Here is a 27,865-nt window from a genome sequence, read left to right on the forward strand (position 1 = left end):
AGCCTTGTTGAATGAAGAACAGCAGGTTTTACAACAAGGAGTTTTGGATAATAGAGCTGCTATAGATTATTTACTATTGTTACACCATAAAAAATGTATTCAAGTAAAAAATATGTGCTGCTTTAATCTGACAGATAACAGTGTTCCTATTGATACAGAAATTCATCATTTGAAAGAAATGATTGATAATATTAGACAATATGAAGGAAATGAAGACTTATTTTCATGGTTAACATCTTGGTTTCCTAATATTTCCTGGTTAAAAGAATTAATAATATGTGTGATTTTGATACTTGGCATGTTTATACTTGTTTATGCCATTGGTCACTGTATGATCACTTGTCTCTTATCTCGTCCTCCTGTGGTGACTTCATACGCCCCCCCCCCCCAACGGTTTGAATGATTGTTGCCAATGACGGGTAAGATGAATCAATGCACATATCAACCTAAGTCAGAGGCTTTCATTTTCCATCAATGGAAGTCCTCCATGACGGGTAAGAATGTTGCAGTATTGTTCACAACCTAAGACAGGCGCAATCGCTGTCATTGTTATTTAAGGAGAAACTGTGAGATCACGCACAGAAACAGTTAAGTTTTGCTGTGCTTAGCAAAACAAGGAGTTCTGTGAGAAAGTATGAACTCTTTGAACTGTGTCCTTGTTGCTGTCTTAAGAAGATAGGAGAAAAGAATGTTCTGCCAAGTTTAAATATTATGCCTGGGAACAACTAACCACAAGTTAATTGACAAGAAAGATGGAGCACTGTAACCTTAAACAAAGTTTTCCTGAGAATGTTTATCCATGCTTATAAGGATTAAGCTGATGAAAGGATGTTTTTTCTTTCCCCTTGTTTTAATTAACAATGCTTTATAAAAGAAGGAGAGATATAAAAAGTAAAGACGTGTGTGTGCGTGTCTTTCTTAAGCATCTCTGCTGTACCAGGAATTGCAGATTGTCAGCGGGTCTGACAATCTGCCCTATGCATGACCCAGTGAAAAGATTTTCCTTGGCATATTTTGTTAAATGTTAAGAATAATGCTATTAACTCAAGAGTTTCATTTAACTACAAATTATGACATTGTCCTCACATTAATCATGGTTTGTTACAAATACAATTTTTTAACTCACATCTTCTAACTTACTGGAACCAAAATTTAAACTTTGAAAGATTCAAATTTTACATTAATAATTCTCTTATTATTTCACTACATTTAACAAAAAATTCCAGGTTTTATTTGGGTAAAACCACATTTTAAATCTACCATTTTAATAAGCTTTTTTTGCTGCCATGACTGAAAGACCAGACAGCAATTTTACAGCAGGTAGTTTAATTGGTGCTCATGGTTTCAAAGGTGTCAGACCATAGACAGCTAACTCCACTGCTCTGGGCCCAAGGTGAGACTGAACACCATGGCAGAAGGGCCTAGAGGAGCAAAGCAGCTCTGGATATAGCAATCAGGAAAGAGAAAGAGACTCACCAAGGACAAAACATTAAACAGAATCACATTTCCAGCTATTTATCTCCTCCAGCCACACCCTACATTCTTAGTTGCCACCAAGTTAAACTATTAAAGTGAATTAATGAGCTGATGAGGTTAAAAACTTCCACCATTTCAACTCTAAACTTTCTTCCGATGTCTCACACATGAACTTTTGTGGAACAACACAAGTCTAAACAACATCTATTAAAGAGGAAGTATATTTTGGTCAGTTTTTGCATAACTTCAATGAAAATACACAACAAAACAATGTAGAGAAGGAAAAGTTGATTTGGGGCTCTTGATTTTAGAGGTCTCAGTCTACACATGGTTGACTGTGTCTCTCTGGGCTCAAGGTGAGACAGTAGGATTTGGTGAAAGAGCCAACCTGATGGAATCTGCTTGGGTCATGGTGGGTCAAAAAGCAGGGGAGCTGTTTGCATGTCCTGGGGACATGCTCCCAGTGACTCATTCCTCACCTACCTATCTCCTTTTACAACCCAGTCAGTTCATCCAAACTAGAATAGACCGATGAGATCATCACTCATAATCTAATCATTCCACATCTGGATATTCCTGCATTAAAAGAAAATTTGGGGGCATGCCACAGATCCAAACCATAATAATTCCCCTTTGGGAATCTCTTTATTTCATATACCAAAGCTTTCCAGCCAAAATTAACCTTCTTCCTATGCAAACAAAAAAGAAAGCATGCTAATTTGAATCTAGTCAACCGCATAACAGTTTTATCATTATTCCTGGAGACAGTAAGTTATGACAAATTTCATATGACAAGTATAATGGTCAACTTCTTGCAGCTGAACCTGTTTCCTAGTGCAACAAATCTGTGTGGACATCCACTCCTTGTCATTGTGGTACAATATTATTTATAAACTACATTTATAGGAACAATATGATGGACTCAAAATTCCAGATAATGTAAATACTATCATTAGATGCAGAAAATTCTTGGGAGCACTAGCCACCTCACAGTTACTACTACTCTGCTGACTGTCATATGGGATTTCTCAATATTTTGAATCTTATGAAAATAATACATAGAGAGAATAAGAGTTACAATAATTTGGACGTTAAAGATGAACCTTTCTTAGACCCAGCCCCTGAACATGACTTCATGGCCATAGACCCAAATTGGACAGGAGACAAAATTAGAATGAATAGATAATTATTTTAAATACTCCAAACATCAAATAAAATAATTCATCAAGTATAGGTGAGTGTACTTACATAAAAACCATTGTCAGTCTTAGAGTATAATATATGAAGAATTTGGGGGTTGGTTTGGATGCCTAACCACTCATTCTCTACATTTTCTTCACAACATACTCTTGATCATTGGCACTTTAGATACATTAGATCTATTTTATGTTGCAGGGAAATGCTGTCAGATGCAGAGGATGGAAATGACTAAAGCTGAGAATGAGCTCACAATGGCTAGTACCACTAACATCATGCAGGGATTGCTTCCTTTATGGCTTTAAAACTATTTCCTTTTCCTGAAGACTACGTTCCTCTCTCTCAGACTCTCTATCAAATGCTATGATGGAGACTTTCAACTCTGCATGCGGACTGTGGTACTTAGCCCAAAGGGTCCACTGTGAAGTTGTACTTCTCTAAAGCTGCATATGTATTGGAGATCCTGCACAGTGTAAGGCCTTCATTGAGCAGACCCTCATGACTGAGAAGGGAAGAATATTGCATATCAAGAACCACAATTATTTTGTACTATATGAGTGCCTTTAAAATGTTTTCACATTTTATATCTGATCTGACATCCTTGTGCTATTAAAAATGTATCATTAAACTTAGCCAACCTCTTCTCTACAGCAATCTTAAAGCTAAAAACTCTACAAGATAATTTCTGAATCTATAAAGCACTTCTCCTTGCTTGCCTACATAAAGACCCCAAGGAAGAATTTAACAAACCTACTGATGCATACTTTTTGTTCCATAGGTATAAAAGCTCCCCAAAACTCTTCCACGGTGGGAAAAACACAACAAAACAAAGAAAGAAAAAAAACAAAACAAACAAACAAACAAAACAAACAAACAAACAAAAAACTCATGAAGGTTAACATGAAACAGTGCCAAGGCCATGGTAATTCCCATATGCCTCAGCAGAATAAAGTAAGTTCTCACTTTACATCACCACTTCCTGAGGGGGGGCGGAAATTACATATACTTATCAATATCATATCATGTGCCCTACATATGGAGGACTGGCTTGGAGTACCTGCTTAGATGCTAATAGCACATTCATGAGTTGCCAGAGCCAAGTAGAGGAAGTAGATAGATAACATAACCCAGCATAGGTCAGGAGAGGCAGGTAGGGAGTAATTCTCCTGGAACTGGCTAGTGTTTGCAAATATGGGGATGAAGGTACCCCAGAGGGAATGTGCAACCTTCATTCTCTACCTGCCTTCCCATTCACTCCTTGAATCCCAGATAGCACTGGGCATGAGAGGAAAAACTCCTCCTTACGGGTGTCTACAACAGAAGAATGGGGATGAAGAGAACTTCAGACACTGAGACTGCAGGTCAGATATGGACCTTTTCTTTTTTCCCGTATGTTCATTAGTGCATCAGAATTAATATATACAGGTGGGGTATGTTATTAGGTTATCATACATGCACAAAATACAACAATATAACTTTGTCATGATTATTTCCCAGCATTTATTCTTTTTCCTTATCCTTCCCTCCTCCCTGTGCCTGATTCTTTTTCTCTACTAATCTCCCCATGATTGTTGTGATATCTGCCAGTACATATCTCTTTTCTTTCCCAACTCCCACGTGAGAGAAAACATGAGCCTTGACTTTCTGAGTTTGACCTTTTTCGACTTAACATATATTTCCATCTTCCATACATTGTCCAGCAAATGACAATTTCATTCTTCTTTGTGACTGAATAAGATTCTACTGTGCATTTACCCACTGGTACACATTGAGGCCACTTGCATATTTGTAATCACATTGCTATAAGCCTGGGTATGAATGTATCACTATAATATCCTAACAACTTATTTTACAATAAATATCAAAGAGCAGTATAGCTGGGTCATAGGGTTTTCCATTCATAGTGTTTTGAGGAATTTCCTAATGACATCACAGTGAGTGTACTAATGTACAATCCCACCAATAGTTGAAAGTATCAGTTTTCTTCCACAATTTCTCCAATATGTTTTGTATTCAGATGACTGCCATTCTAACCAGAGTGAGATAAAACGTCAATTTTAATTTCCCTAATTCCTAAAGATGGTAAACATTTTTCATAAATATATACATATAATGTATATAAAATCTACAATTCTTCCTTCTTATAAAAGTCATTAATTAGTTCATTTATTAACTGGGTTTTTTTTAATTATAAAATTTTAGAGATCTTTATGCATTCTATTACTCCTCTCTCAAAGAGGAACTTACCTAAGACTTTCTCCCCTCCTATGGGTTTTCCATTTTATTTGCCTTGCAGAAGACTTAGAATTTGATAAAATCACATTTATTAACTCTTCATATTATTTCTTCAAATTATTTCTTGATCTTCATGGATTCTACTGAAAAAAATTGTTGCTTGCAGCTACATTGGAGTGTTAACTATTTTCTCCTAGGCATTGCAGCTTATCTTCTAATTCATAGCCCATTGATCCATATTGAATTGACTTTTATGCAAGGTGAGAGAGATCTAGTCTCAATCTTTTACAAGATAGCCTTTGTAAAAAATGCTGCTGGAAAACAGGTTATCTCTTCTCCAATGTTTTGTCATACTTGTCAGGGACTAAATCTGTGTGGGTTTTTCTCTTTGAATTCTAGTCTGCTCCATTGATTTGTCTCATTTCTCTGGTTGAGCATATTTCGATTTTAAGAACATTTTATCCTGAAATTTCTGAGTCTTATTTTACAAATTTGTTAAACTAATTTAAGTATTTAAATTAGTTTAACAAATTTGTAAAATTTTACAAATTTTTCTTAACTTGTTAGCGCTTTCAAATTAATGATTCATTTTACTATTAATAAATTACTGAAATGTGGATTCAATGAATCATCTGATCATAAAGCATATTTAGTCAAAATTAATTTGTAATTATTCACCCACTAATGTAATTTCTGATTAAAAATTTGCCTCTGAATATACCAGAATGAAGTTAGTATATGATGCAGATTCCATGGAACAAGGAGGTGGCATTCAGGATTTGGATGTGGGTCCTTCCTTCTGGGACACTGTTCCCTATTACCCTGGGCTCAGTGGCCACAAAAGGAAACTGAAACACCAGATCAAATGTATTAATAATATTCATATCATCACTCCACCTACCATCCAGATTTGAGAATGTCAATAACTTTGCTCCAATACCCATCCCAATATTGTTCTCACTTATCCCTAGGAAACTGGATTCATTGAAAATAAGAACAGAGACATCTGATGCTGACACATAAGACCAAACCTTTAAAGACTCCAGTCCATTGTTCTGACCCCTGAACCAGGGAAGGGTATAGTCTGTTAGCTCTCTCCCCATCTCCTTCCACTTTCCATGGCTGCCCCCTCTTACCTTTTGCCTTCCATCTCTTCACCTTCTCCTTGACACAGAAAGTTTGGCCAGTGGTGCACAGGATTGCTCTTTATTCTTCTATGTCCACACTTCACATTTTTTCTTGATACTTACAAACAACAAAGAGGGGTGGGGAAGAACCATCCTGTACCTTGATACCTAGGGATCAGCATAATTGTTGAGATACTGGCATAGCAAGTAGCATTCAAGGGTCTTGTTAAGCCAAGTCATTTGTTATTATTAAGTTTTTAAAACTGCACACTACACATAACTACTCTTCTCTCTACAAAAATTGCTTCTGAAAATTTTAGGGTATTCATGCAAACTTTCAGATTGAACAGGTAATATATTCCCCTTATCCCCAGTAGTGCTTATGTTTTGTGTGTTTAGGTGAAAGAGTTTTGCTGCCCAATAACATACAATGGAAGTCACCATCTCAATCTTCAGGAAATGTGATTCATTGGTATTAAGCTTTGTACAAAATGCAAAGTGATTTTTGTCTAAGGCCATCAATCCTTCTCATAAGACCTTTGGAATGCTGTTAAACAGTTTGCTAAAAAAAAAAAAAGCCCACACACTGACTAGGGATATTGCCCTCAGAAGAGCCTCTCCCATGCTTTATAAGAAGCTAGCACCATTGCTTCATCTTCCTTTCAAAATCAGTACCTGGAACATTAGGCACAAATAATGTGAACCCTATCACAAGTGCACACTACACTATCAAGTGAAGCAGAAGCACTGAAAATAAAAAGGCCACAACTACAGTCTGCACAATAAAAACTTGTTAGGCAACTAGTGATGTACATCATTCATATTCATTCATTCTCTCTCTCTCTCTCTCTCTCTCTCTCTCTCTCTCTCTCTCTCTCTCTCTCCTTCCCAGCTGCCATGAGGTAAGAAGTCCTTCTCTACTACACCATCACATTTTATGTTCTGTTTCACCTCAGGCCTAAAGCAAGGTGTTCAGTCGATGATAGACTGAATATTATATGACCATGAGCCAAAATAAATCTTCCCTCTATTAGGTTGAATTTTCTCTGGTATTTTTGTGAGTAAAATGGAAATCTGAAACATAAATAAAACTAGAATGTGTGAAGGCTCTATCAGATTTCTGGTTCAGAGTTTCTCAACCTGTGCAACAGTTTTATGTCCTTCAAAGGAACCATAAAATTGGACATTTTCACACATTCCTTTGTTCCACTACCTTCTATGTATAAGAAGTAAATATAACACATTTAGAGAGTTTCTCTTCCACTATGAGTAAAATGGCTTTAAAAGCAACAGGAAAAAATGATTTACCACGTCGTTAATGTTCAGAGTTTTTGTAGTGTGAATCCTCCACTTGAAGATGACGAGGAAAATTGGATCATTTGCCAGAATTTTTGCATTCAAATAGCATTGCTACATTACCATTTCTTTAACGATTATTAGAGGAAATGCACCAAAGGTGTTTACATTAATATAGCTTTGTTCCAATACAAGTTATTTCATGTTTTTTGAATGTCACTGCAACAAATAAAGGATTTGCTTTTTATATACAATGTTCATTCTTATATTTGAAAATAGCAAGATTAATTGAAGGCTTTTTCACATTGTTGACTCTCATTAGGCTTCTATCCAGTATGAATCTGTTTATAATTTGAAACTGATAATAAAGGAGGGCAGGAGTTATGGCTCAACAGTAGAGCACTCACCTAAAACATGTGAAGCCCTGGGTTCTACCTTAGCACCACATAAAAATAAATAAATAACATAAAAACATTGTGTCCCCCTACAACTAAAACAAACATATATAGAGAAAAAAAAGAATAAGGAAGCATTTTTTACATTGCTTCCATTTACATGTTTTCTCTGCAGTATGAGTGTTTATACCCTTGAAAAAGAGTGACAATTCTGATAGTTTTTCCAGACTGTTTTCATACAGTCTCTCTCTGTTATGAGTTTTCAAACTGAATTAGAATGAGCAAAAGTTGTACCACATTGTTTACATGAGGTAAAAGTACTTATTGGAGGTCTCTCTCCAATAAGTTCATTCATATACATGAAGATATACACAACTAGTAAATGCTTTACCACATCATTACATTCACAGAGCTCTTCTCCAATATATTTTTATGTGTCCAAAGCCCACTGTAATAAGTGGAGGCTTTCCCACATTGTTTACATTCACAAGGTTTTTCCCCAGCATGAGTTTTGTCATGTTTTCGAAGATAATTCAAACCACTGAAGGCTTTACAACACCATTTATTCTCATGGGGCCTTTCTCCATTGAGATTGTTCATGTATTTGAAGGAAAAGGGGGAAAAAACATGAAGATTTTTCTTTTATTTTTAAAAATTTTTTAGATGTTGATGAACCTTCATTTTATTCATTTATTTATAGGTGGTGAGGAGACTCAAACCCAGTGCCTCACACACGCCAGGCAAATGCTCTACCACCGAGCCACAACCCAACCATGATGGTTTTAACACATTATTTACATTCATAGATACTCTCCAGTGTGAGTCTGCTCAGGCACATGAAGATAAACAGAACATCTAAAGCTTTTACCAGTATGAGTTTTTTCATGGAAGTGAAGTTCAACGGGTGAAGCAAAGTCTTTCACACAGTGTTTACATTCATAAGAGTTCTTTCCTATGAGTTGGTTCATGTGAGCAAAGTTAACTGGATGAACAAAAGGCTTTCCCACAGTGTTCACACGGATCATGATTTTCTCCAGTATGATTTTGATTAAGTATTTGAATGGTAGTTAAAGTAGTGAAGGCTTTTCAACATGGTTTACATTTATACGGATTCTCTCTATCATGAATTCCTTCATGTGTACAAAACTCAACTTAGTGAAGGCTTTGTTTCACTGCTTAGAGTCATAGGGCTTCCCTCCCATATGAATTTGTTCATGTGCCTGAAGAATAGAGGACTGAGTGAAGGCTTTCCCACACTGCTTACATTCATAGGGCTTCTCTCTAGCATGAGTTCTTTCATGTGAATGAAGGTTAGATAACCAAGTGAAGGCTTTGCCACACTTCTTACATTTATAGGGCTTCTCTCCAGTATGAGATCGTTTATGTATTTGAAGGCTAGACAAAGTAGTAAAGGCTTTACCACATTGCGTACACTCATATGGCTTCTCTCCAGTATGAGATCGTTTATGTATTTGAAGGTTAAACAACCTAGTGAAGGCTTTACCACATTTTGTACATCCATAGGGTTTCTCTCCAGTATGAGTTTGCTTATGTTTATGAAGGTAAGAGAAGACAGTGAAGGCTTTTCCACATTCTTTGCACTCATAAGGCTTCTCCCCAGTATGAGTTCTTTCATGTGTGCGAAGGGTACCAGATGAGCTAAAGGCTTTGCCACATTGCTTACATTCATAGGGTTTCTCTCCAGTATGAGAGCGTTTATGTATTTGAAGGTTAAACAAACTAGTGAAGACTTTATCACATTTTGTACATCCATAGGGCTTCTCTCCAGTATGAGAGCGTTTATGTGTTTGAAGGTAAGAGAAGGCAGTGAAGGCTTTTCCACATTCTTGGCACTCATAGGGCTTCTCCCCAGTATGAGTTCTTTCATGTATGCGAAGGGTACCAGATGCACTAAAGGCTTTGCCACACTGCTTACATTCATAGGGCTTCTCCCCAGTATGAGTTCTTTCATGTCTGTGAAGGGTACTAGATAAACTAAAGGCTTTGCCACATTCCTTACATTCATAGGGTTTCTCTCCAGTATGAGTTTGTTTGTGTTTTTGAAGGTAAGAAAATGCAGAGAAGGCTTTTCCACATTCTTTGCATTCAAAGGGCTTCTCCCTAGTATGAGTTCTTTCATGTCTGTGAAGTTTAGTAGCTGAAATAAAGGCTTTGCCACATTGCTTACATTTATAGGGCTTATTTGCAGTGTGAATTTGTTTATGTTTTCGAAGGTAACATAAGGCAGTGAAGGCTTTTCCACATTCTTTGCATTCATAGGGCTTCTCCCCAGTATGATTTCTTTCATGAGCTTGAAGTGTACCAGTTGAACTAAAGGCTTTCCCACATTGCTTACATTCATAAGGCTTCCTTCCTGTATGAATTTGTTTATGTTTTCGAAGGGAAGAGAAGGCAGTGAAGGATTTACCACATTCTTTGCATTCATACGGCTTCTCTCCAGTATGAGTTTGTACATGGGCGTGAAGAGTAGAGGACTGAGAGAAGGCTTTCCCACATTGTTTACATCCATAGGGCTTCTCTCCGGTATGAGTTCTCTTATGTGAGTGAAGGATGGAGGACTGGGTAAAGGCTTTACCACACTGCTTACATTCATAGGGCCTCTCTCCAGTATGAATTCGTTTATGTTGCTGAAGAGAAGAGGAAGAAGTGAAGGCTTTTGTACATTGTTTACACTCATAGGGCTTCTCTCCAGTATGAGTTCTTTCATGTATTTGAAGTTTGGAGGACGTAGTGAAGGCTTTTCCACACTGTTTACATTCTGCCATATGAGTTTGTTTATGTACTTGATGTTCAGAGGAACAATTGAAGATTTTACTACATTGTTTACATTCATAGAGTTTCTCCCCAGTGTGAATTTGCTCATGCTTGTGAAGTTTACTAGATGAAGAAAAGGCTTTACCACACTGTTTACATCCATAGGGCCTCTCTCCAGTATGAGTTCGTTCATGTGAGTGACAGTTAAATAACCGAGCGAAGGCTTTCCCACATTGTTTACATTCATAGGGCTTCTCTCCAGTATGAGTTCTTTCATGTATTCGAAGGGTACCAGATGAGCTAAAGGCTTTGCCGCACTGCTTACATTCATAGGGCTTCTCTCCGGTATGAGTTCGTTTATGTGTTCGAAGGGAAGAAGAACAAGTGAAGGCTTTTGTACATTGTTCACATTCATAGGGCCTCTCTCCAGTATGAGTTCTTTCATGCATTTGAAGTTTACAGGGTGTAGTGAAGGATTTTGCACATTGTTTACATTCATAGGGCTTCTCTCCAGTATGAGTTTTTTCATGTGAATGAAGGCAAGATGACCGAATGAAGGCTTTGCCACACTGCTTACATTTATATGGCTTCTCTCCTGTGTGAGTTCTTTTATGTACTTGAAGTTCATAGGAAAAAGTGAAGAGTTTACCACATTCTTTACATTCATGGGGCTTCTCTCCAGTATGAATTCGTTCATGAGAGTGACAGTAAGATAACCGAGTGAAGGCTTTCCCACATTGTTTACATTCATAGGGCTTCTCTCCAGTATGTGTTCTTTTATGTACGCGAAGGGTACCAGGTGAGCTAAAGGCTTTGCCGCACTGCTTACATTCATAGGGTTTCTCTCCGGTATGAGTTCGTTTATGTATCCGAAGGGAAGAAGAACAAATGAAGGCTTTTGTACATTGTTCACATTCATAGGGCCTCTCTCCAGTATGAATTCTTTCATGTAATTGAAGTTTAGAGGATGTAGTGAAGGCTTTTGCACATTGTTTACATTTATAGGGCTTCTCTCCAGTATGAGTTTTTTCATGTGAATGAAGGCAAGATGACCGAATGAAGGCTTTGCCACACTGCTTACATTTATATGGCTTCTCTCCTGTATGAGTTCTTATATGTACTTGAAGTTCATAAGAAGAAGCGAAAACTTTATCACATTCTTTACATTCATGGGGCTTCTTCCCAGTGTGAATCTGTTCATGCTTCCAAAGTGTACTGTAAGAAAGAAAGGCTTTCCCACACTGCTTACATTCATAGGGCTTCTCTCTTGTATGAATCCGTATATGTATATGAAGAGAAGAGGACGTACAGAAGGCTTTTGCACAGTGTTCACATTCATAGGGCTTCTCTCCAGTATGAGTTCTTTTATGTGAGTGAAAGTGAAAAGCCCGAGTGAAGGCTTTACCACACTGCTTACATTCATACGGCTTCTCTCCTGTATGAATTCGTTCATGTACTTGAAGTTCAGAGGAACATGTGCAGACTTTACCACAATGTTTACATTCATAGGGCTTCTCTCCAGTGTGAGTTCGTTTATGTATTCGAAAGTAGGAGAATTTACTGAAGGCTTTACCACATTCATTACATTCATAGAGCTTCTCTCTTGTATGAGTTTGTTTATGTATTTGAAGAGAATATGAATGAGTGAAGGCTTTCCCACATTGTTTACATCTGTAAGTCATCTCTCCAGTAGGAGTTTGTACATGCATTTGAAGGTTACTTGAAATAGTAATGGCGCCTCCACATTGCTTACACCCAGGTGGCTGCTCTCCAGTATGAGATGGTTGATATTTTTGAAAACACCTGGAACAACTGAACTCTCTTCCAAATGCCAGACCTCCATTAGGTCCATTTACAGTGTGCTCTGACACGTGGCATGGAACACTTGTGAGAGAAATGGAGGACTTTCTCTTCTCTTTACATTTATATAGCTTTCTTCCACACTCCTCATTCTCATATGGTTTGTTTGCAGAGTGAGATAAGATGGGCCTATTAAGGAAAACGTGACATGTGAAGACCTGTCCACACATATTGCTTTCACATGAACTGACTAGCAGAAATGTTCCTTTAAGACTAAGATTTGGAATCTCACTGAAGGTTTTTACACAGAGTACCTTTTCAAAGTTTTCCAGAGCCTACCATATGACTTCTGTAAAAAAAAATATAAGCACAATTTATGGTTGGGTCATTAATACTTTCACATTTATTAATAGGCTTTGGACTTATATTACCAATATCAGGGAAAGTATGGGTTTTCTGTTATGTCTATACTGTATGCTCTTTGAAAGTCAATGTAACAATTACTTTATAAGACTGCTTCACCACAACTGCTACTAAAGCAGTGCTATTATAAATGAAGTTTTTTGACATTGTCAACAAGTCAATAATTTTTTAAAACAGTAAACAATTACCTTACATTAAAGTTCATTTTGGTGTAAAAAGAATAATTCATCTCATGCCTGTTTTTCTTGCTTATTTGTAGAATTGTAGGATGTGCTAGAATTCCCTCAAAGCACTTGGTTTCCTCATATGAGAACAAATTACCTTACGTCTCTCTCAGTATTTGTATTCTGATATTCCATGTTCTGGTCCTCCCATGTGTCTCCTGAAATGTAGTCCCAGAAAAGTCATTAGAATCATCATGATTTCAGAATGCATTACGGGATTTACAATTTGGACATCTATACTGCACCCATTTAAAAAAGATTTAAAAAGAGGGAAAAAAAGGATTATGGTATTTATGCTGTAGAGGGCAATGACATTAGGCCCAATTTATTCCCCTAAGTACTCCCTTTCCCACATTCCAAATTCATGAAGAAAAAAAAAAACCCCTCCCAGGTGCTCTATCCTTGATAATGTAATGAAACATCATCCTTACCTATAGAAGCCAGGTTTCTAAGGACTTCCTGCATCACATCTCTGTGGAGACTCTTCTGGGAAGGTTCTAGCAAAGCCCACTCCTCCTGGGTGAACTTCACAGCCACATCCTCGAAGACCACTGAATTCTAAAATACCCCACAAAAATGTAGTGCAGGCCAGGACAGAAAGTCAGCATGAGGCCTCTATTCTTAATATGTGAGATACTCTCACAATTGTGATCTCCAAATACTCAGACTATGATTTGGTTGTTAAACTTGTACTCTGTCTGCACTCAATTCCCCAACCAGGCATTCCAATATAAGAACTGAACTATCAGGAAAGCATCAGCAGAGGAGGAAAAAAAAAAAAAAAATTCCTTCTCAATTTTAGTTCAGGCATGCTACTGAGTCACCCCTAAGATCTTTTTAGGGTGAATGTCATAGAATAATGAAGCCTTACTATATCATGTGCAGAAGAGACCTAAGTTTAGTTCTCCTGTCAGTACCTATCCTGAGAAAGGCCTACTGACAAAGTTGTACTTTAGCTGGTAGAAGGAGGTAAAGATTTGGACAGGATCTCACCAAACTAAGCATTTATACAGAGTCACAGTGCTTGACAGTGTAGGTAAGCAACATAGTAGGTGCTGAATGATTGCTTTACTCTGGAAATTGTATTATTTTGTCCCACTCATACAATGTAGAACCTCCACGATCAATGATCGCCAATCCATTAAAAAAAAAGAAAAAGAACCCTCTGAAAACAAAGTCTAAGAGCTTTCATGATAGGCAGCATTTCATTGAGGTGGTCACAACATGGCAACTGGGGATTGAGCTCAACCTGTGCGATTACAACCAAGACAACCAATTAGAATATATTGGTGCTTTATTCCAGATCAAATGTAACCTACTAATTATAAAAACAATCATTAATAAACAACTTGTAATATCTTCAAATTAATATCAAAATATAATGGGAAAAGTGCCAAATACTTTTCTGATATTTCACAAGCCAAACTCCTAGTCATCAATGGAAGGTACTTGTCCAAGCCCAATAAGAATAAGAAAGGTGTAACACCTGTCAATATGTTCTAGAGAGCAGATTGTTGTCTTACATCATATACAGTCATGTGCCACATGACGTTTTGGTCAATGATATTTATGGATAATAATGGGCTACATATAAATGGTTATCAATAGAAAAGGGATTATTGGAGTGTTTGTAATGACGGTGGTGCAACCAAACCTAATGCATGATCAATTTTGGTAGCTTGTTAAGTGAAATGCTGTGTGGGGCTGAACCCTAGAAAGCACTTACATGAGACAGCCTAGTATGTAACAGCCATTCCTTCTAGGACCGTGTGAATACACTGTGGTGTATGTGCAATGGTGAGGCAGCCTAAATAAAAACTACCAGAATGTTTAAGTGACACCTGAGTATAAATAAAGAACTTTAAATAATATTATTGGACACAGATAGCATAGAGGGGTTCTGTGTTTATATTAACCTGGACCTTATGTCAGTTAGTTAGCATTTGGGATTAAAGGAAGACTAAATCATAATGTAGTCATGGTAACAATAAGCTATGTAACTTGGGAGATAAATAAACATGGTGCTAGGAGGAGCAGCCACTTCTTTCTTGCCTCTGCATTATATGGGTAAGTCTCTGTTGTATTCCACGACTAAAACACCCAGTCTAGTGAACTGGGCTGCACAAAATAATCAGAGACAGAAATACCTTTTCCTTTGGGTCCTGTCATGGCTCCTCTGACCTTAGAAGTCCATGGAAAGAGAGAGAAGCAGGTGCTAAACCCTTTTAATGGGAAGAAGCGATTCAAATGAGGCAAGAAGTAGGATTACAAGGGAACAGTGCACCCTATTCCTAGGGCCACTCCCAGTGCCACACGTTATTATCTGAATGAGGGAAAAGACCGAATCACCAGTCATGCCACTATCACACCAGACTACAGTGATCTTTCGGATCCTCGTGGTGCATCAGGATTCAAAGGTGTGTGTGTGTGTGTGTGTGTTTGGAATGGCTCCCCACAAGCCTTCTTTGTTCCTTTCTTTATAGTTAGCAGAGAGATGAACCATAAGAGGGACGAAGAGAAAAGAAAGCTTTCAGTGGTTTGAAATTCATATAAAAAATTAACTAATGACAGAATGCATTGTTGAGAAGCAGAAACATTCACATGCAATTTTAAAAATGAATCAACACAAAATGGTATTAAACAGAAAAAATGCATTATTTTCATTATTCCTTGGACACATGTTAATTTATTAGACATTCTGGTGTGATATACAAAACTAAAACAGTTTCAAAATGTTTTTTTCTAGAGAAATAGAAAAAAAGATTTTTATATAAGAAGAGTAAGCAAGAACAAAGAATGAGAAATTCAAATGCATTTAAAAGACGAAAATGAATTAAAAAGTAGCCTCAAATAGATGGGACATTAGAGGGTGTGGGTGCATAGTGAGATGAATAAATGCACAACTGAAATGGAAAAGAGACAGGACATGCAGCAGGAGCAGAAAACCACGTTAACAAACAAACATACAAACAAAAAGGTTTAGAAATTATCCACAAAATCTGACACAACTGAAACTACAAACTACTTCAGGGAAATGATACATGTAAAGATATTTGGTATTTGCAAGCAAATGGAATTGTAATCTACACAAAATTAACCATGAAATCAGTTCAATCACTTTCTAAATAGCAATGACATTTTTTACATAAAAGTAAGAAGTATTGTTCTAATGTTCACATGGAAATACAAGAAAATTAACAACAGAAAAAAAATAATAAATAAACTGCAGAGCACCACATTTCCAGCTTTCAAATCCTCCTCCAACTATACTAACAAAGACAGAGTAGCACTGATTTAAAGGCAGACATATACAACAATAAAATGGGGGACCAGGGCACTGCTGACCCATGCAGAAAAAGAAGAAAAAAATGTTGCACAGCAAACAGGACCTTCAAGAAAATGAATGGCCGGGAAACTGTGTGTTCACGTCAACGTGTGAAGTCAGACCCTCGCCTCACGGCACGTACCTACATGAAATGCACATGGACCAAAGCCCTGAAGATGTGAACCTCATCCATTCTTAGAAGACAATGCAGAGCACAATCTCACAACAGTGGATTTGGGAATGGTTTCTGGGATATTTTTCCATCCATGTCATTCATGAAAGAATAGATGAACTTGATTTCACCAAATGGCTTTTAGTTGTGTCATTTGCAGCAATGAGAGTGAAACTTTGGACACCACACTGAGTGGAACAAGCCAGGCACAGAGAGAGACATCTGTGTGTACAAACTCACTCAGAGAAGTTGCAAGTTGAAGTCACAGAAAGTACAAAAATAGTCACCAGAGGAAAGGAAGAGTGAGGAGAAGGGACAGGGCAGGACTGGAAGAGCAGACTGTGTATCAGGTACTAAAATACTCTCAGGAGGGGCCAGCAGGACTGCTCTCCAGAATAGTAGAGTGTCCAGAGCATGTAGTGCACAACATGTCACTAAGCATTTCATAACAAACCAGAGGGAGTAGTCCACAGACACCCAGAAATGATAAATGTAATGGTCAGAAGGGCTAAAGCCCTAATCTTATCATGACACACTGGAACAGGTGTACAACTAGCTCACTGCACCTCATCCACATGTGCAATTTAAAAGCGAATCAACAATAAACTGAAAATTTTATCCTTTATCAGATACCACCAACAAAGTGAAATGGCACCCCCAAAGAAATGTAGAAAACACCGTCGCATCATGATTCTGGAGAAGGTTTGATACCTAGAAAAAGCAGCTGACAAAAATCAAACCCATCATCATGACATCAACATGCACATACCAGGAAAAGAATGAAAAACCCTAAAAAGCCACAGGGATCTATAAAACCTAAGGCTACACTGAAGAACAAAACCCTGTCTCCATGACAGAAAAAAAAGTCAAGGATTCCTGCTCTCACTACTTCTAGACAACACAGCAAGAAGGGGGCTCCCAGGGAAGCCAGGAACAAAATCACAGCATTCCAGACCTCAGGGCTGACTCACACAGCACCAGATACTGAGGCAAAACCAAGGACTCCACCATATAAAGGTGGGAAAGGTAAAAACGCAGACCCACTCACGGGCTGAGACAGCTGCCACAGGCACCAAGACAGGAGGAGAGAGGGACACCTCTGCACCCTTCACCACCTCTCACCCCATCAACAGTGACTGCCTGACACAGTGCCCATTTGCCTTGTGTTTCTGGCTTCCTGCTCCCTACAGTCTCTACTACAAGTGGATAAGGACATCTGACAGGGTTTCTTCACTGCTTTACCTCCCAGAAAGCCTTCGACATGGGGGAGATCGATACCTGAGAAGTCCTAGGGCTCTAACACACAGAGGCTTCACACAAACCTCCTCACAGGCCCACAGCCACTCAACTGTCACAGGCTGAAGTGATCAACCCTATCTCATTTGTCAGAGTGGTGGCTCCTGGACCCTAAGCCATTTCGCAAAGTTGGGGAAACCCAAATGAGTTCACAATGTAGGTCCACATGACATCCTGCCCTACAAAGTTCAGCGCACCAGCACTCGTGATTTTCAAAACCTGGAAGCACCCAAGAGGAAGATGTGTTCCCAAGGTCAGGAGTGAAAAAATTAGTAAACAAAACTCATAAATTTAATAATCAAAAAAATCAACTTTTTACTCATAAAATTCTGAAATGGAACTTAAAAATTTCATTTACAATGACACTCAAAAAGTAAATATAGAGGAAAAAACAATATAATAATAATATATAATACATACACAATAAATAGCAAATAGAAAATTATAAAACTTATTTTCTAAACTGTAATGCTTGGTGGAAGTAGCTCAACATCCAAATAAATACCATTCTATGCTCATGGACTAAAGGTTTAATGTTATTAAGGTGGTGATACTCCAAAGAATCTACCAATTATATTTAAACCCATCAGAATCCCGGGTGATGATTCCTTTTTAGAAATTGAAAATGTCATTCAACATTACGAGGGACCCAGAATACCACAGGACTTTGAAAATGAGAACAGCAGTCTGACTAGCACTTCATGAGTACAAAGCTCACTTCAAGTCAGCAGTAATCAAGGGTGCAGTAATGGTACCTGAAACACCATGTAGAAGAGAAATGACAGCAGCCTCAGGGAGCAGAAGGACAGCCAAACAGCAGTGGAGCTGCTCCACATGGAAACAGGGAAAATGAAGCAGAACAAATGTGACCCTGGAACAGCCTCAAATTTCACATAACTTCATGATGCACCTCAGTCCTTACTACAAACCCTGGGACTCAGTACCATCCTGCAGGGAGCACCCAGAGCACACTGTGCAACATCAACATGCTACAGTGATAAAGTCACACCACAGTTCCCCATATCCAAGGCCAGCCCAGGATGCCATCAAGAGAAAAAAGAATAAAGAAATTGAGGTACACATACACAATGGGATTTTGCTCAGATATAAAAAATGAAAGTATGTCATTAGCATGAAAATGAGTAAAACTGGAAGACAACATACTAAGTAAAATAAGTGAGAGCCAGAAACTCAGATGCTGAATGTTTTCTTTCCCATATGTGGAAGCTAGAGCAAAATCAGGACAAAAGTGGGGTAGGCAGGATCCTGTGAAAATAGAAGAGAGGGAGGTGAAGAAGAGGACAGAGACTGAGATAAGGGAGGAAACAGGAAATGAGAGAACACTGGAGTGGAGTTGAACAGATCATCCTACGCACATAGATGACATATCATGATGAATTCCACCATTATGTTGATCAATAGAGCATAGATTTGAAATATATATATATATATATATATATATATATATATATATATATAGATAGATAAATAATAGTAGGAAGTCTAGTGAGTAGAGGTAAGGAAACAGAAAGAAAGTAGGAGAGAAAGGAAAATTACTGGGGACTGAAGTGGAGTAACTTACACCAACCTAATGCTTGCACATTATGTAAAAAATAAAACCCAACATTAGCCAGGTAAGGAGGTACACACCTGTAACAGTAGTAACCGAGGAGTCTGAGGCAGAGGATGCAATTTTGAGGGCCAGCCTCAGCAATGTAGTGAGGCCCTAAACAAGTCAGGGAGATGGTCTAAAAATAAAATATAAAAAGGGCCCAGGATGTGGCTCAGTGGTAAAGTTCCTCTGAGTACAATCCCTGACAGCAAAAAGATAAATAAATAAAACAAACCCTAATATCACGTATAACTAATATACTAATACAAATGGGGGGGGGCACAATTTGAGAATATATGAGAACTACTGCCCTGGGTTAGACACTCAGCACAACAAAGGAAATGAGAATAACAACATAACCTATTAGGAGCTTTTATTCTTAAAGTCCTAAAACAAGTCCAATGAAAACAATGATCAAATAGAAGGTATTTTTTTCTTTTTCTTTCTTTCTTTCTTTTCTTTTTTTTTTTTTTTTTTTTACCTCACCCCTGAATAAATACATTTGACATTTAATGAATACCTAGGTCTCTGATAAGTAAGCAGATGAATTTGAAGTGACAGAAAAGGCTGGTGCTGAGGGAACACAGATGTGTCAGGCTCAAGGGGCAGGTAAGGTCCTTGCCAGCTGGACATCTCACACCTGGTCCTGCTCACTGAAACACTCCATGATCACCCTCCCAGGAGACCTGACCATGACTCTAGTCTACGAGGCTTTCAGGTTTGCACAGCACTGCACTGGGGTGGGTGGTCCTTTTGCTCTGGGAGAGTTTTCCTCCTTCACAACTGTGAGAGAATGCAAGGGCAGGAATCACTGCTGACCTGGCCCCTCAGCACCAGCATCCACAGGCTCACTGTCCACCTGTCTCCAAGGAATGGGAACAGGGCTTGGGGGAGACAGTGTCCCTAGGAGGCAGCTGTCTAGATGAGGCCTATTCTAAGAGATTCCTCAGCATAAGGGCCCCCAGCTGCTCCCCTCACAAGCTGAATGACACACTTCACAATGTCTTCTAGAAGGAGCTGACCCAGGGCCTAAAATTGCCTGCTTCCTGTAGGACACAGTGCAGCCTACAGGACTTGACACAGCCCCAAGCGGGGCAATATAATGGCTGAAAACATGGAACCCTGTGAGGGGTCCAAAGGAAACCTCTCCACAATTTGATAAGGTATCAAGTCCTGGGGAAGGAAAAGAGAGAGAGAGAGAGAGAGAGAGAGAGAGAGAGAGAGAGAGAGGGAGGGAGGGAGGGAGGGAGGGAGGGGGAGGCAGGCACAAGTTCTCTTAACAGTAAAGTTCCAGGTGACTGTTCTCTCCTTTCATCATATGGGAAATTCACAAAAAGAGATGAAAATGCTGTGAACTTGGAGGGAGAGTCAGATCTGTAAATATGAGAAAAGGACAGGAATATTAAGAATGTACCAAAAGCCCTGGTAGGGCATAGGAGGGGGAAAGGAGGGTGACTCCTTGAGAGAAGAAACACAGATCCCTCAGACCAGCATCTTCTACCCAGGAGCCCCACACCTAAGGCAGGATCCCCTGAGACCCGCTGCCTTCACTTCACACTGAGAACCTAGGGCTGGGGTCCAGCTGGGCAGAGAGGGTTCTGCCAAAGTAGCTGCAGACCCGGCAGCACACTGGGAACCCACCTGCACCAGCCCACACCATGGCCATCAAGGGCTGAGCTAAAGCAGCATCTGATTCAGGTACTCTTAGCTGACTATAGAGATGACAATGGGAGGCCAGAGGCCAGCCACAGCTGGTTCACCACTTGTAACAAGCCTACCTCCCACCTGACCAGACCTGCCCCCCACACTCACCATTTTCCGCCTTCTGGGGAGACCTGACATCCTTCTTATGGACCTCATAGCACCTGCAGGTCACAGGGAGACAAATGTGAGCCAGAGTCACTTGGGCCTCACACAGCAGAGAAGACACAGTCCTGGAGATGGATTCTGAGCTCCACAGGGTGAGAGATATAGGCTTCTGAGACTGTGGAAGGCCACCCCCTCCCACCAGCTGCCTGCTAACTAGCCAAGGCTCCACAAGACCCCCTGTCTCTCCCCAACACAAATATGCACACTCTGGGGCCCTGACTGACAGGAGATGCATCACACTCCTGATACATAGGCCAGGAAGACAAGGTATTGGCAAAAGCCCTTTTCAGGCAGGACTTCCTCCCTGCAAGGGGACCTGCCCCACCAGGGGAACATTTCCACTTATGCAGAGCTGAGCCTGGCTTTCCACAGCAGGTCCTGTTGGCTAGGAAGCTCTTCTGGGCACAGAGTACCAGGCATATGTGAGGAATTACAGCCTTGGTTCCAAGGCAGCCTACCATGACCTCAGAAAAGGTGTGTGCCTGGTCAGGCCTAACTGGGAAGAAGGGAGCCAGGCATAAATCACTTGGGAAAAGGCCAGGGCTTCTTGGGCAAAGCCTCCTCACACTTTTACTCTGTCAACTCATTTTCAGACAATAATAATAATAATAATAATAATAATAATAATAATAATAAAGACAATCAGGAAGTACAAGTATTAAGTGCATAAAAAACTAATTAGATGACAATTACAAAATAACTCAGTGAAAGAACAAGCAAACATTTGAACCAGGTCAGGTTAGAGCCTGCCTCACTCACAGTTCAGAATAAATACCCTCTTGCAAAGGGGTAATCACATTCCCATATTGGGAGCCAGACTCTGACTGCTGAAATGTGGCCCCAGAAAGGCTCATTCCCTGTGTCCAGGAGGGGACACCTAAGAATTTATCTCTCAAAATCCACCATGCTTCCTGTTCTATAGATATACTTAATAAGATAAATTCAAAGGAAAAAAAGAATGATACATGTATAAAAAGAAGGCTCTTTCACCAAACTGCAATAGGGGGCAAGAAGGCTACCCTACCTCAGGGCAGATGTCTGCAGTCTTTACAAAGAGAAATAAATTCATTTGAAGGGAAAATTAAAAGATAAAAATATAACCTAAAAATAAATTCCATGAGAAAATGACTGAAAACCATTTCAAAGACCATGGAAATACACAGAAAAATGTTCATACTAATGGTAGTCAGTGAAAAGCAATATATAGCCACATGGAAGTAAAAAAGGATAGACAGGGAGGAGGGTAAATGGATGAATGGTGAGACAGCTGCTCCTCACACTGCAGCAGTTTACTCATAATAAATAACCTGAGAATTTCCCTATGTGTACAAAATTATAAAGGGTACATACTTGGGGACCAAATTTAAAAATAGAATGAAATTGTCAAAAATGTAAAAATGAAACTGGAAACAAGTGAAGTTCCTGAAGCAGGAACAGGGAAGGAAACTGGGAGACCCAAAGACTCAGACAGCACAGGAGTCTAATCAAATGAGGCAGAGAAACCACATATTGCACATTATAGAACTTCATTGATAGAGCACTAATGGTAACATTAAGGTACTGAAAACTCAATAAGACAGAACTAAGAAAAATTCTGCTTCCTCACAGCTGGTTAAAATGGAAGGAATGACAGAATTGGCACTGCACTCACCTCCAGGCAGAGGGTGAAGAGAGCAGGGAGAGAGGGCAGCCTGCCCAGGGCCAACCCATCCCTATTTGGACAGGAATATATGGGTGTATAGATTCTTACTAAACTGAGCATTAAAATAATATTTCAACATCAAATTTCTGCACCCAAATAAATATTAATCCATAATATAAAAATCTTCCATTCAGTGAAGGAATAAAATTCTTGACCAGGTGACATGGCTATGACTTTTTTCCCACTGGCTTAGGATGCTGAGACTGAAGGACCATGAGTTCAAAGCTAGGCTCAGCAACAGGGAGGCATAAGCAACTCGGTGAGACCCTGTCTATACATTTAAATAATAACAACAACAACAATAACACAAAAAAAGGGCCACGGATATCTCAGTGGTTGAGTGTCCCTGAGTTCAATCCCCAGTACCTAAGAGGGGGGAAAAAAAAAAAAGAACTTCCTACATTCTTGGAACAAAGTGGAATTTTATGGCACCAAGATTTGATAAAGAAAACAACAGGAACCAGCTCAGGGAAGCACCCTCTCACCCACAGTACACCAGGAATCTCCACTTTGTGACTAACTCTTCCCCAAGCTTGGGGACTATTCTCACAGTAGATGCAGCTCAGGTGGATTTTCCTAGGAAATGAGGAAAACATGAGCAGCTGGGACATTCGGTTCTGGAAGGTCACCGTGTTCTCTTTTCCCTAGAGTGGAATGTTCCCTCCGGCAGGACCTCAGTTCTCACTGACACCCAAGAACCCACCAGCAGGTACATGGAGGTTCTGGCCTGTGAGACCTTTTCCAAGAAACCACTTCTGACACCTACAACGTGAGTTTGATGAACACCAATCCATTCTCCAAAACTACTGGTCACTCAAAAGTTCAATTCTGACACCACCAGTCAGCACAAACCCTAGTTCAGGGTCAGCTCCACAACACTGCCCCATTGTAGATGTCAGCTGCAGGGCAGGAGGGACAGTCCTGCTGAGAGCAAAGAACTACAAACTGGGGACTCCTATCATCCCCTATTCGACTTCAATGATTTGATTTTAACAAAGCACATCATTTATGTTCAATTTAAAAGACTCAACTTAGGATTGGCCAAAATGGAAAAGATATTTAAGAAAAAGAAAGTGCCAAAGGGACTCCTGTGAAAAATCTATGATTGAATAAATCCCCCTCCTCTGCATTCTGCTAGAGCAGTTCCTGCACAGACACTCCCTTCCCATTATGACTCAAATGATGCTCCCTTTTTAGCCCATGGCAGAAACACACTGATCCTGAAAATCCCTCCCCTCTTCTTTTTTCTCATAAGTGATTAGGAATTTCGTTTTCAGGGATCAGAAAAATACTTTTTAAGCAAAACTGACTCAAGTTTCTCTCCTTAATCCAGGACCCTGAACTCTGACCCACTGGCAGCTAGAGCCAGTATATACACTTCTTCCTGACCCCCCCTGAGATCAGGCTGACTTGTGGTGAAACATTCTCTGCCCTGGGATCTGATCTTGCCCTGTCCTTGCTGCCCTCCCCTCCAAAATACAAGAGCAGATGTTTTGGTGAATCTTTGTAATGAATGAATCAACTTTTCTACCATAGGTACTGGGAAAATGTACTCACTTTCTGCAACCATACTGAAACAAGATCTTTCCTATTTCTTTTCCAGGTAGCATTTCCAAAGCCAAGTCCTGGAATTCTATTTTAAACCACTCTTCCACGCCCAAAACCCCAGTAAAAAACACATCTGGAAAGAGAAAAAGATATATAAGAAATTTTAAATAGAGAGGTGCAGTGGTGCAGGCCTGTAATCCCAGTGACTCTGGAGGATGACAGAGAAGGAACACCAGTTAAAATCCAACCTCAGCAAGTTAGCAAGCCCTTGTGAGGTTGAATTTTGTAAAAAAGAAACCAACTTCTGGGCTAGGGATATAACTCATTTGGTAGAGTGCCTGCCTCGAATGCACAAAGACATGGGTTCAATCCCCAGCACCACAAAAAAAAAAAAAAAAAGGAAAGAAAGAAACCAAGTTCTCTACCACACTTTCATCTGGGAATGCATTCATATCTACTGCAGGCACACTGCAACATAGGATTTCCCTTTTTTCTATTCCCACATAACATTCCAAAAGCAAAGCCCTGGAATTCTATTTTAAATTGGTAGAACACGCCCCCCACATAAATAAATAAATACATAAAAGAAGACATCTGAGAAACTAAGTAAACTCACTCTGGTGAAGAGAAACAGTCCTAAGAATTTTTAACTAAAATAATATAGGACCAAGTGTTTGCTAAAATGTTTTCTGTTTCTAGCCTTCTTCCTTCCCCTTGAATTATCTCTCTCTCTTACCCTTTAGGAATATTTCCTAATCAACCCTACTAATAAATTACATTTTACAATTAATAGAAAAACTGACACTAAAATACCTGAGCCAGTCTTTCCAAGGCAAAAACCTGGGGAGCTGCAGCACCACTGGATACTGACCAGCTTCAGGTCAGGCTTCTGTCACCAGGCACATCCTCCCACCTCCCTCCTGCTGCTGAAGAGCTTTGTAGGGCTTTGCTCCACCTTGCTGGGGTCAGTTTTCCCTGCTCTTTAGGATAACTGTTCTTCCTTCACAGCTCTGAGCCCATTCAAAGGGTAGGAACTATATATGTCATGTTCCCTCAACACCAGCATCTCACTGCCTGACCTGGGTGTCTCCAGCTGCTCCCCTGAGAGGCTGCACTCCACACCTCAGGCTGTCCTCTAGGAGGAGCTGATTCAGAGCTTAAAATTGCCTGCACCTTTCAGAACACAGGACACCTGTGTGCTGCAGGCACACTGAAACATAGGATTGCAGCAGCCCCAGGAAAAGACAGAACAATGACTGAAGACACAGGACCCTGTGTGGTATCCAAAGGACACCTCTGCTCAAAGACTCTGCACAGGTGTTTGTACCTGGGCAAGATGAAGAGATGCATAAGTGCTTTATAAACACAAAAACTCAAGTTCCAGGTAATTCCTCTTTGCTTTCCACTCGTGGGAAATCTTGGCCCACATTAAAAAAAAAAAAAAAGAAAAGAAAATCTTTAAAAGTGCTATTCATTAAAAGGTGAAACTACCACAATTAAAACACTATCTGGTCAGGTTTACTGGCACATGCCTGCAATCCCAGTGCCTGGGGAGATGGAGGCAGGATCCCGAATTCAAAGCCAGCCTCAGCAACCACAAGACACTAAGCAACTCAATGCGACCCTATATCTAAATAAAATACAAAATAGAGCTGGGGATGGGGCTCAGTGGCCAAGTGCCCAAGAGTTCAATCCCAGGAACCAAAAGAAAAAAGAAAAGGTAAAAGATAGCACTGTCTACTTGAACAGTAGGCTGTGGAGCAAATCGATATAAATTGCGCCCTGGAAAGTGCAGCTGCCATCTAGGAATGCAGGCAGGGAACTGGAATTGTAGGGTTCTGCTGCCAACTCTAGTAGGAGCAAAGGTCCCAATGGAAAATGGATTTCATACCCAGCTTCTTGCACATTTAGGAGTATGTGTTGAAGGGTGCACAGGTTAATTCTGTGGAGAAAACAGGGACAGACCCAAAGGCCAACTTCTCACTGACAGAACACACCTGAGTCCAGATTCCCTGTTACCCTCCCCTGCTCACCTCACACTCTGGGAGCCTCAGGCTGCGTGCTGCCTAGATATGACCCAGGGAGGTCACCAACAGGGAACGGAAGAGGGCAGGGACCAGCCCTGAGAGAGAGACCCAGGACGATTAGCCAGAGAGGACTGGGTCACCCTCTGCAGCTGAACTCGGGGACCAGCCACCCAACCCACTCCGCGGGACCACGGGGACAAGGTCCAGGGCCACCCGCCAGCAGGGTGACCTCGGGGACCTGCCACCAAGCACTTCCCACCCCGCGGGACTAGGGATAGGGCCCAGGGTCATCCACCAGTGGCACTCTGGTCGCCAAAGCAAGTGCTCACCGGATCCCGCCAGTACTGGCCACACTCACCGTTTGGAAGCTCCAGGGTGACCCGCCGTCCTTTCTAGGGACGTCTGGTTTCCGAACTCCTCGGGGGCCCCAGGTTACACAGAGTCCCCGGGGATCGGGAGAAGAGGACAAAGGAGCAACGCAGGAAGGAGCTCAGCAAGCGAAAGGAAAAGCCGTGAGATTGCGAGAGCCCGCCCTTCACCTTCCTCTGCGCACCTGATTGGACAGTTCCTCTCCTGCTCCGCCTCCAGGTACTGTAGCAGCCTTGAGTGACAGCTATTCTAACCCTCGTTGGCTGATACAGTCCAGATGACAGGCTCTTGGCCCAGCCCTTTTCATGCAGGGCTTCCTTGGCGAGCTGGGACTTGAGCCTGGCGGGAAACGTTTATATTCATCCTGGTGTAGAAGGCATCCGGGGAAGAGGACTAACGAATGTCAGCGATATGTACAAATAACTGTGCTGTTCACGATTGAGAATAACTTGAGAATTATATTACGATTTAAAATTGCATGACCTTCCTCACCTGTGTTCTTTTAGACGGCTCAGCCCCAGCTATAGAAAGGAAGGCAGGCCCTGTTTAATTGTCATGTATTTTTTTTTTAATATTTATTTTTTAGTTCTCGGCGGACACAACATCTTTGTATGTGGTGCTGAGGATCGAACCCGGGCCGCCCGCACACCAGGCAAACGCGCTACCGCTTGAGCCACATCCCCAGCCCTGTGTTATGTATTTTTAAACTTTCTGAAAGCCACATAAAAACAAAAAAGAAACATGTAAAGTAGTTCAGGCATAACTGAGTGGTAGAGTGCTATTGTAGCAAAGGCAAAGCCCTGTGTTCCATCCCCAGCAAAAAAAAAAAAAAAAGATTCAAAACTCGAGAGAGTCACAGGTGAAATGGTTGATTTCTTTAATGCAATATATGTAAAATATAATTATTTTTCTATGCAACCGATGCAATGAGGTATTACTGTAAGTGCATGGCCCACAAATGACTGAGGCAGGAGACAGCAACTCTTTAATGTCAGCA

At 40.3% G+C, this 27,865-nt stretch overlaps 1 protein-coding gene across 1 annotated transcript; it reads right to left on the reverse strand.

The window, feature by feature from the left end:
• Window positions 1–10,553: 10,553 nt before the first annotated feature.
• Window positions 10,554–26,966, reverse strand: LOC143639838 (uncharacterized). Its single transcript, XM_077107879.1, is given in 6 exon segments — window positions 10,554–10,683; window positions 10,686–12,490; window positions 13,046–13,106; window positions 13,380–13,506; window positions 21,166–21,218; window positions 26,858–26,966. Coding segments are annotated over 5 exon segments (2,070 nt in total). The 5' UTR covers window positions 21,214–21,218; window positions 26,858–26,966; the 3' UTR covers window positions 10,554–10,654.
• Window positions 26,967–27,865: the final 899 nt, after the last annotated feature.

Source organism: Callospermophilus lateralis, assembly GCF_048772815.1.
Source record: "Callospermophilus lateralis isolate mCalLat2 chromosome 5 unlocalized genomic scaffold, mCalLat2.hap1 SUPER_5_unloc_1, whole genome shotgun sequence".
NCBI classification, from domain to species: domain Eukaryota; kingdom Metazoa; phylum Chordata; class Mammalia; order Rodentia; family Sciuridae; genus Callospermophilus; species Callospermophilus lateralis.